The following is an 11422-nucleotide window of genomic DNA, read 5'->3' as shown; positions in this document are numbered from 1 at the left end:
ATCTGTCGGGCTTGAGGGGGATGCCACGGCCAACCACATTATGCTCGTAACGTGAACTCCAGCGAATCGGCTTGAGTCAGCCGCCAGATCCAGCAATGTCATTACGAGCAGCCTTTTCAAACGCGTACATTAACGCGATTGTAGCCATCCGTCTTTGCGGAATATGTGGTATAACGAGACCCGCCGTGAAATCGTAACCACAACAAAACACTACGCTTCACTATTTCAAGGACGTGCGTTGACCTTGCCGGTGGCACAATGCACGTTCGTGCAAAAAGAAAGGGGGGGAAACGCGCAATCCTGCGGAATGCCTCTGAAGCATCGGGAAAAATCGGTGTAGCAAAAGGTTACTCTGTTTCCTATTTTCTTTTCTTTATTTCAGTCATTCTCTGAGCTACTAATAAATAGTTGCAATATTGCGTTGCGAAGTAAACAATAGATGTCAGTGCCTAGATATCGACGGCTTACGGTATCCGAAAGTACACCCTTCGTCGTTGTAACGCCCATAGGTTACAGCGTCAAAATATTTCAGTGTGGAGGCTTAATATACCTCGAATACTCTCCGTTTAATGAAGCAAGGAATACCAAGGCAGCACGCGCTTCAAGAGTCGATTACCTTTAAATGAAAAAGAAGAAAGAATGCATAAAAATTCGGCAGCCACACTTAATACTGCTTACGTGCGGGAATGGGAAAGCATCATAGTCCCTTGGGTGAAATGTATTTATTTTACACTAACTTTATGCACTCATGACGCGGCGCCACCTCATCCCTATTGGCTGCGCATCACGTGTCCAATGACGCACGCACTGACGGCAGGCGGGATTAAGAGAAGGAGGGGAAAGTACAGAAGAGTCCAGCGCTCTGTCACAGATGGTTGATAAACACTAACAGACGCGTTGTGAACCCTTTCTTGCGTAGGGTACGCAACCGAACGGGTGCCTGATTGACCTCCCTGTCGTTTCTGTGTCTTTCTCTCGGCCGTGTAGATAGTAGAACAATAAAGAATATTCGATAGTTAAGTATGAAATAACCTTGAGACATATATATATATATATGCACTTTGATATACCCAGTAGACTTTCTCTTCTTCGTTTAATCTTTCCGTCCCCTTTTCCCTTTCCCCAGTGTAGGGTAGCCAACCGGGCTCAGTCCTGGTTAACCTCCCTACCTTTCCTTTCTCATTTGCTCTCTCTCTCTCTCTTTGATAGAAACTGTGTGTCAATGCTTAATGTTCTGTCTTGCGGCGTAAGTTGAATGCATCGTGCTTTGCAATATGCTTGTTCGAGCACAATTGTAAGTATTTAAATTATTTAAAGTGCAGCTCTTAGGCGCCGGTTCCAGCGGCGAGTGTCAGCGTTGTCCCTCGTAACCGTGCGAATGAGCACAGCGAAGGATGAACGAGTAAATGCGGAGTGTAGGGGAAGGACGATGAGAGCGAGAAGAGCGCGGTGCCGCGGACGCATGCAGAAGAAAGGAAGAAATGGTGAGGAGGAAAGCGAAGTGCCGGCGGCGACGAGCCACGCGGCGAGCGCGGTAACAATATATATATATATATATATATGTATATATATATATATATATATTCAATAAGCGCGTAATGATGCCCTACTTTCTCATATATGTGCACAATTTATTGGTATGGTCATAATTACGTATGTGAGGTAAGATGCGCCATGTTCTTTTATGTACATATCCAAAAACGAAGGCTAGACCTAAAAAAAAGTTGAGGCATTTTCTATCTCTCCACAGTCACCCCCTTATACCAAAGTGCAACAGCTACAACACGATTCCTAATAGTCCCTACGTGACATCACAGAGTCCACACATCACGTGACACGGTGTTCGAAGTGACGTCAAGTGGCCGAAGATACACGTGGGCTCCAGACTGACGACGTCAGGGCCAGCGACAAAGTCGCGGATCCCGTGGCTTCGTCCGCGCATAGGCCTCCTTCGACACGAGGGGCCGTTACGAAACGGCCGCCAGCCTGTCGCGCTGAGGACGCCTCGATCAGCGGGACTTCTCTGACGTTCGTCTTGACGTCAAGCGCGGCGCCCGGGCCTTTTTGTTCGCCTCGTCGTCGCGCGGTACAATAAAACACGCAGTTAGAAAAACGCACCCTGGTGATTCGCGTTATTTGTTCCTTCCTGTGAGACTGTCTTCATCTCGTCCACGCTTTTGTGTCGAGCCTGGAGTCCTTTCTCTTGAACGAACAATATGACGCGTACAAGTGACGTCAGCTCGAGTGTGATAGCTAATGTCATAATTGGAATGCACACTAGATTGCACAATATTCGCCCATCTTGAGCAAATGTATTAGCAGGCGATGGGTACCTAGAACACTCAGTGGACATTCCGTTGTGCGCTTTATAAATGAACATGCATGCATAGCACGTGCCAGGAGTCGCACTGCTCGCTTGAACGAGAAGAAAAGAAGGCGCAGTGAGCATGCGCTGTATAGTCGCAGGCAGCTGAGGACCTTGAAAAGTGACGCATGTGCTTGCGTTTGGCCATTTTTGCGGTCCATCTTTACCTGACCTCACATGGGGGAACAATTCATCAAGTCACAATATACTGCATCAGAATTTAAGAATGTATTCAACCGCTACATTGCAACGACTCACCAATCGGTGCACGGAGCATTCGATCGTGGAGAGAATGCAACTGACGTCACCATGATCCGTACGGGACAATAGTCACGGCGTTGATGAGAAGGCACGCTATTGCTTCTTTTTCTTATTTCCTTTCTCTCTTTCTCTCTTTCTTTCTTGCTTTATTTAGTCTATCGTAACACTCATCGCCGCATGCGTCAATATATTTGCGCACTTATCCTGCTCAAGCTTTCCACTGCGCGCGCGATAACTTGCTGGATGAAGTACGAGGACTCACAAGTTGATCCGTCTGAACGTTTGCGCATGTGTTGAAGCTGCCGGTACAGGAGCGATACATGAGCAGTCAAACCAAACGTTATAGCACCAGAGAAAGCGAATTCAAGTGCGTTGCTCCACTGCATGATGATGATGATAATCATGATGATGAGGGTCGGGGTGATGGTGATGATGATCCTTGTTGAAACGGGGCGTTGGAGTAAAGGCCCGTCTAAACCTTTCTGACACCCTAAATATTATAAATGCTTTCGTATACTGAGCCACACTATCCAGATAAAATGTTTCCTTTGATGCACGTTCGATTTTTCCATCGATTTTTCTCGCCGTCACAATATACTGCGTAGCGCTATTTGTCGACGTGCACTAACGGTAGCGGCATATAGCCCGCTCCAAATGTGTCAATGTAGATAAGGAATAAAGAGCGAGCCTTTAGCGAAATTTCGCACCGACGAATGGCGAACAAACTAAGGCAACCTGAGAGGCATTGAATGGTACCGAAACACTCATCCACACATGTTCCTCTGAAATTCCAAACATTATGGTCTTCTACCGAAACATCCCAAGTGATATCTATGCTTTATCCTACGCGCTGTGACGAAGAGTATTATCTCGAGCGATGAGAAATGTTTGTCATAAGCAATCAGTATCCTCAACATTAACCGTATCACACACCGATTCAAACCAGCACGGTAGCGATGAAGAGCAGACAATCTTTTCTTTTTATTTTCGTCTTGCTCGCTGCGAACGTCGTTGTGGTTTCGCCGTGAAGTTAATTTGCTATTATATATCTTTAATCATGGCTAAATAAATTTACCCTGTAAGGAATATCATTAAGTAATCTGACTTCTCAAGAAATAACATATGTAGAATAGTCTAAATAGTCTACCCATAGTAAATATTAGTCCACATATTTAGTAATTTACATGAAATAACCCGTGGTCACTTATTTCAGTGCCATAATAAATTCAGTCAGTTGTCAGCGTCAAACACATAATTACGGCAACTCTGAAGTGCGGCGAGAACGGAAAGCAAAATAAGAGACTCAAAGAACGATCAGAAGAACACGGAGCAGGTGTTCAATGAATCCGAACAAATTTGAAGGAATGTATTCGCGATGAATTTACATGATGACTGGGCGGACGGGTGGATGTTATGAGCGTCCCCTTTGGAACGGGACGGTGGGTTGCGCCACCAAGCTCTTGCTATTATACTGCTTAATGTCCTACCTAGGTTAAAACTCCCACAACCAAATTTTCTGATCCCTTATTGCGAGCTGTGCTTTTGTACGACTCCGCTTTTTGTCGTTTCCCTACTTTTCTTCCACCAATCCTCCAATCGCCTCTTACTAATCCCTATCGATCTTAGAGCCATTCCGCCACCTAGTGAGCTTCGTGCGAAGCCATGCGATCGAAATCAAATGCTTTGAGATCCGCGCGGTGGCAGAAGGGCGCGAATCACTGCGACCGAGAACCCGCGTCTCTGAAAGCGCTTAATGGCGAACAGATGGCGCTTCAGTTCGCTTCATGCTCTCTCGCCCTCTCATGCGCTCTTACTACATTTTTTTCTTTTTTACGTTTAGTAGTTCGCGCGTCCTGGGATCGCACATATTTCACTGTTAGATCTTCGCGAAACGAGCGCATTGGGTTTGTCGAGTCGCTTTCCTTTTAAGAGATAACGATAACACACAGCTGCAGGCACGTAGGCTCACGTGCGATTCCGACTGCGTTAGAGAATGACGAGGGATAAAAGAAAGAATAATAATAATCAGGATCGACAGACCGCCTGAAGCACATCTGTCGAGATCACGCTACGGCCAGAAGGTTCTTCACCTAACAATACGAGTTTATTTTTCGTCAAACGTGAACAACAACTGTGAATGTTTTTGCTAATTAACTTTTTCACAAATACGTCGGTTTCCCCTGCAGCATATAGGAATCAACTTGTTCTGAAATGAAATATTTTATTAAGAAGTTTTCTATAAGCGCAAAAAGTAACGTTTTGTAACGTGTTCTCAGTGTAGATTGAGAACCACTGTAAAGTAGGGAGTCGGAAAGGGCGGTGGTCGCAAAGATTGAAGTACTCCGTAGCATCCCGAGTGACTTTCCACTGAGTTTAGGATCGGACAACGTTCCTGTTTCGTTCTGTTTCTCCACGAACATCGGTATTTCAGATTAAAATAAATTACAGTCGCGAATGGCTGAGAAATGAAACCGGAGATCCCGGAATGGCGTCATCCATAGTCATGTGTGAAAAGCATCACGCAGTTCTGGCGACTCAGAAGGTAATATGGCGCTTCATTTGTAGCGGTCGCTTGAGACGATTTCAAGAGATCTATTTCGTGACAAACACGGCAGCAAGAGCGACGAGGTTAAGCATGCTGAGAAAGCGGCACACGACGAGATAAGTTTCTGAGACTCAACAAGGACCTCAAAAGCTCAATAAATGTTTATAGCCTAGACGTCCGCGGCGGGTGCCCAGACCCACTAAAAAGACGCCGGACTCAAATCTTGTTGATTTGAAAATAAAAGTTTACGCTCTCTCTAGACGAAACGTGTCCAAGTGCAACAAATGCAGCGTGCCGGGTGAATGGATAAAAATACAAAACGAAAATGAATCAAGTACGACTACGTATACTTACGAGGATATAGTTACAGAACAAACTACGAGAACTTACCATCCTAATGGAAATTCAAACTTCTAGATGAAACAATGGTTCAACTGAAACTGAAGCTATGTGTTCATAATACTCGAAAAAGGTAACAGGAGACGAAAGGTTCTCCGCGTAAATCTGCGGCTAAAAGGATTTGCGTAGCGAGTCCAGGTCTCCTTTACAAACTGCAACACTGACGTACGGGGCTAAAAATTCGCAACGCGAACGATGTCGAAACTACTCCAATGCATTGTTTCGCTTCCAGGTTCACCTGCATTTGTAACAGCGGCCTAATTCAGACTCCATAGCCTACACTTCGGACTGCTCTGTGCTTAGAACCCGCCCAGAGGAAGGTTACCCGCTGCACTTCCATGTAATTACGCATAGAAGACGTTCGTTGCAGTTCGCGTTTCACTTTTTTTTTATAGCACTGTGCGTAATCTTTCTCATCAATAGCGACTTTCCGTGTACGTTGACGAACTTTTACTAGCAATGCACTGGTACTGTGGGCATTGGTGAAACTATAGAGTTAGTACACTAGCTATAGAGGAACTGCTGAACAAGAAATGTGGCAGCCGTAAGGGCGCCGCCATGTTGCTACAACTCATTTTTGTAACGCTAAAAATATTCTAAATATTATGAAAAATAATCATTACCACGAAGCACGTAGGTGTGGACATCGCATAAAGTTCATTCCTTATATTTGTCGTAAGGATAAGATGACTATTTAAACAATTTTTTTTGAGCATGCAGAAAAATAGTACACTTCAGGGAGTCTTAGCTAGATGGCGCCACCATAGAGAGGAAGGCTCGGGACAGCGTTGATTGCGCGTCTCGTCTGAATCACATCTCATCGTCTGCGCATGCTCTCCTTCCCAGCGTAGCAACATGGCGGCGCCCTTGCGGTTGCCGATTTAAATGCGTGGTCATTGTGGGGTGTTCTGCCTCTAGAATACGAACTCTAAAGTGAAGCGTCTCTATTTCGCTGTGGTCCGGTATTGTCGCGCCATCTGGGATGCACTCTGCGAATGACGGCTCCTGCCGACGAAATTTTCGGGCACACATTTACGTCGTTTGTCGCCTTTTATTACGATAGCAATTCAATTATATGGACACTCCAATGCGCACTTCTGCCTTCGCCGTCGCCGTGAAGTTACGCATGAAGTCCAAGGGCCGTAAAATCGTCGCCGCGCGCCGTATGCTGTATGTGCGAGTGAAAGCGCGCCCGGGTGATCCGACGATCGCGGCTAATCCTCGCGCACGCAAGAGAGCGAACTGGGGAGTAAGCGCGCCGTCTTCCATCGAGCGAGGCTCCGTGGGGAGGGTAGGGAGGGGCGGCGTTCTACTTCGCGCGGCCCGCTCGGCCGCGCGCGCCTCTCCGGGCCGCTGCATACCACGCGCTGTGATTCTGCGGCTTAGTTCGCGTTGATGCGGGACGCAGCCCGAAGCTCAATTCGCTCGCTGCTGCTGCCGCACTTCCTCGCTCCAGCGTTTTCACAGCGTGATTCCGGGTCCATCGAGCGAGATGTTTTCGTGTTTGCTTGTGCACGTGCGACACCATGCTTGTTAATTTAGCTAGTATGCCTATATTCGCAAGTTTACACGGCCGATAAATCTACTTTCCTTACTTCGTATAGATGTCCACTAATCTTCTATCGCAATCGATGCTTCCCCTTTCGGGCGAAAGTGCGACTTTTTTTGTTTCCTTTCCTTGGTTTTTTGCGTCCTCAAACGTAGGACAGGAAACGTTTTCAACAAGATTTCACGGACCCGTGTAACCGCTAAATATGACTAGCAAGAACCTTTTTGCGTGGTTACGCATCACAGAGGCACATGTGAAGCACAAGATGCTTCAGGCATGAAGCTTCATGAGCCAGTGCAAATATGTTGCATAAATTGCTATCACAAGTAAAATCACGAGATGAAGCGATGGGCACGTGATCGTAACGTGACGTGGTCGCAAATTATTAAGAATCACATATTATGCTGACTAAGCTGAAAGCACCGGCCATTGATCCTCACCGTAGGGTACGCCAAGCGGCAGCGCTGCGATGCGAAGCTGTCCAAACTCGCGTATTCGCTCGTTAATTGAGTTCAATAAACATTGCACAGTGGTTGCTGTTCCTGCTGTGTTTATAACTTTACAAATGAAGCAGCTTCCTCTAGCGCACCCTCACAATGCTTACGTAAGAAAAAGGACCTTGAGGAGAACCGCGTTTGTATTACATATGAAAGTTGTTCTGCTAGGGGGCATGGCATTTCATTCAAACCTCCTTCTGATACAATAACTTCCATTGTGACCTGAGTGGCCAAATGATCGCACACGTCCTTTCACACAATTGCGAAACTATGTCGACAGCATGTCGCTTTCATTTCGCAAACATTTTAGTGCAATCGCCAACTGATCTTAACTACAGGCTAATAGAACCGTAATGATGATTTGCGAAAGTTTGAAACATCGGGGTCTGTCTATGCTTGGACGAATAGACATAACCTTAAAAACGCACAAAGGGGATTTCATGTTTAGTGTACGCTGCGACGTGCCCGGGCTTAAACTGAAGTGACTTACTCCTACAAAATAAAAAAAAAATTAAATCTTAAGCTTCAGAGCGCAGCACTCGTTTTTGGTGTCATTATCCGAATCTTTTCGCTGAACCGTACCTGGCCGATTGAGGGACGGTAACCGCATTACATTCAATATTCACATTTAGCACACGCGGCACTTGATCAAGCCACTAATTCTTTAGAACTAGGAGTACAGGTTTTTTAGCTAGTTGGTTCGTTGCATCAATTGAAGTCACAGCGCTGCATTGACACGAACAAGAAAGACGACAGGACGTGCGCTACATACTACAGGAGTCACATGACGTTACATAAGACAGAACTACTTTGCTTTGAAGGAGAGAGAAGCAGTAAACGAGGACGACTTAAGAAGCGGTATACGAAGGCAATATCAAGAAATAGTCGAACGCCAATAACTCGGGGAAGCATCGGATGTCCCATGTGGTCGAAGTGGAAAGAATTGGTCGAAAGCGATGGTCCCATATATAGAAAAGTGACACGGCGCGTTCAATACGAAGAGCGGGGAAATCAAAATAGAAAATGTAAGACACAACGTGATCAGGTACTTGGGGAATAAAAGTTCGCGTGCAAGTTTTTTATCCGGGTCAAAATCTCAACTGCCATCGGTGATGTAGCACTACGACTAAAGTTCAGTGTTGCCGAGGGTGGGTACAGGTGTGACGAAAACGACATGGCTCGGTAAGTCTTATCGGACGCTTCCGTGAAACTTGCGCACGATTTCCCGTGAATGTAATGTACTGAGCTATCGGGCGCGCTAGCAGGCAGAGTCGAGCAGGTAGACTAGCAGGTCAATGAGTCAAAAAAAAATTTTTTTAACGTATGTAAAGAACTCGTGAAGTGCTTACCTGGGGCCGGACGCAGACGGGAAGATACGGGCTCTCGTGCCGGATTCGACACGCAAAAATCCAAGAATAGGCCCAAGCTCATCCCTGCTTTGGCGTCGTCGGGGTACATCCCGTGGTGGGGGCCCGTCGCAGGCGGCCAAACTTTTTTCCACGCGCACACTGGCCAAGCTCCCGCTCCTCTCTGAGCGCAGCTCACCTTCGGCCGGCCGGGCGCAGAGCTTACCTGCACCGCGCCGCACGCTGCGTCATCGTCACAAGGCGCGCGGATCGATGCCCGGTCACGTTTCGGACGTTTTCCCTCCACCCCGGTGCCCTCCCCCACCCTCCTTTCCCTCGCGAATCCCCCGCGTTCGCTCGACGTGGGGAGTGTACTGCGTGTCACCAGTTCGGCGCAGTCCCGCAAAGGTTGTACGGCTCGTGACAGCCAATCACTAATAAGGCTAAACGCTGGGCGAGTTGGTACGGGGTCAACTAAGATTAAAGCCATCGAAAGAAACGCGTACGCAAGAAAGAAGGTCTGCACAGGACGACTGCTGGAGTAACAGCTGAAACTTTATTGTCTGCATAAACCCGCAAGGACACGTGTAACGACTGGTGGTTGTATAGTGTTGCTCGCTGCTGGTGCGTACGCTGGGTGAGACCGTGCGGGTTTATTGTCAAACATACGATTCAATTGTCAGCCCAGCGATCGCCCTATGTACTCGTTGTTTCTTGTGTATGCGTTTCTTTCTCTAGTCTTCATACTAGTATGCCAATCAGTGACGATAGCCTACTGCGTTGTCTCAGAGCAGGGAGTACAGTAGGGCTAGTCCATTGCGCGCTATTAATCCTTACATGAAACTTCAGTTGGCGTCGCGCGGAGAGCGATATCAGAGGCGGTCAGTGAAGAAGCTCACCTTCTAACTGCTTCTCTTTTATGGCTGGCTGAAGCGGCCCGTACCTTTCGTTCTACTGCACGTAACTGGTCTGGGTGGAACACAGGTGGCCCGAGAGTGTTAGCACAGGAGGAGGAGGAGTAGGAAGAGGAGGATAGCGGGAGCACGCGGACGAGTGGTTTCACATTTAGAAGCGACCGTCCGTGTCACGGGTTCGCCGCGGCTTCGTCCCGGCGACAGCACAACACCTTCTTTCTTGTCTTCTTCGCGTTTTCCCTGTTTCTCCCCTTTCCTTCCTCCTGACTTCTCTGTCGTGGTGGGGACGAAACGACCCACACACGAACGCATGGGATGACTGCCGGACGAAGCATAAAAGTCACAGGTTTTGCTAACTATTTCTGCTGCCTGTTGCTGCGGAAGACACTAACCGTCGTCGGGTGGGTGCAACACAACCCGGGTGCGTTATAATGACGAGCTGAGGTTGGGGAATAGTGGAAAGGGAGGAGGAAGGATAAAAGCAAACAGTGAAGAAAGGTATTTTTTTTTTTTTTCGCTACGGAGTTCACGCATCTTGGATGCACTGACCTCACGATTATGCGAGACGAAGGCATCTCATAATTCGCTGTGCTGCCATGTGACTAAGTGGTGAGGGCCAAAGGGAAAGAGGAAGGCCAAGCAACAGAAATTTTTGGGCTTGCGTTTCTTATGTGAACGAAAAATTTGGTCATCCGCCCGATTATAGCACAAAGCTCAAAGCAAGCCTATGTACCGTGTATCCCAGCTAACGTTAACCAAGCTGTTAACGACAAAGAAGAAAATTTAAAAAACATGGGGCAAGACACAATTGCAATACCTAAGGTGTTTGGTAGTCAGCGTTCTGCCAACTGAATACCGTCTATTAATATCGTATCTTGTGCCATGTTCTTTTAATAATTCCTTTTTGAACAGATTGTCTAACGTTAGCTGGGACTTCCTATTACATGGGATTCTAGAAGCCTTCGCAGTTGAGGAAAAAGTCGCTTTGATCAGGGAATTCCTCTTCAACTTCGAAGCCTCTTTTCTGAGCAGCCCATATGAGTTTTCTTTGTAGCTCCATGTTACACTCAAGGTTGGATGACGATTATTGCCTTTAATAAAACAACGTCCAGCTTGCTAACTTCTGGAGAACTGATTTGCCATACTCGTGCGTCTCGCAGCGATAGCTGAAGTGTGCTTACAGTTGCAGCCAAACTTGGGACTGATATCAGACAGTGCCAGAAGACTGATTAAGAAATATTTGCGGCGTAGAACAAAGAATTGTGCGAACATGTATCTTCGAAGCAATCGTTATTTGAGCACAAATTAAGTGTTCCCTATCACATTGCTGTACAGTTTTCGACGCCAAACCACCAGGCTGAGAAGAAAAACAAATTATCCTGCCCAGCTCAGGATGCCATTCTTCTGGATTTGCTGTATTCCAGCCAATCACGCCAACCCTCAGAACGAATAGTATTTGCTTGTTCGTTTTTCTTCTGCTTCTTAGTATTTTTTTTTCATTTGTTTATTTTGACCGTTCGCTCCCTCTGGTTTACCAGCGCCAAAG

The 11422-nt window shown here is 46.9% G+C and overlaps 1 protein-coding gene across 1 annotated transcript in view; it reads right to left on the bottom strand.

The window, feature by feature from the left end:
- per (period circadian regulator) overlaps positions 1–9161 on the bottom strand; it is a 41766-nt gene extending 32605 nt beyond the window's left edge. Inside the window, exon 1 of the mRNA XM_072287146.1 lies at positions 8966–9161. Within this exon, the coding sequence (XP_072143247.1) occupies positions 8966–9074 (109 nt within the window). The 5' untranslated portion in view covers positions 9075–9161. The remainder of the gene's footprint in view (positions 1–8965) is intronic.
- Between the last annotated feature and the right edge of the window lie 2261 nt (positions 9162–11422).

Source organism: Dermacentor andersoni, chromosome 3 (genome assembly GCF_023375885.2).
Source record: "Dermacentor andersoni chromosome 3, qqDerAnde1_hic_scaffold, whole genome shotgun sequence".
NCBI lineage: Eukaryota > Metazoa > Arthropoda > Arachnida > Ixodida > Ixodidae > Dermacentor > Dermacentor andersoni.
The sequence above is the reverse complement of the archived record's forward strand: the minus strand, read 5'-3'. Positions and strand labels throughout refer to the sequence as shown.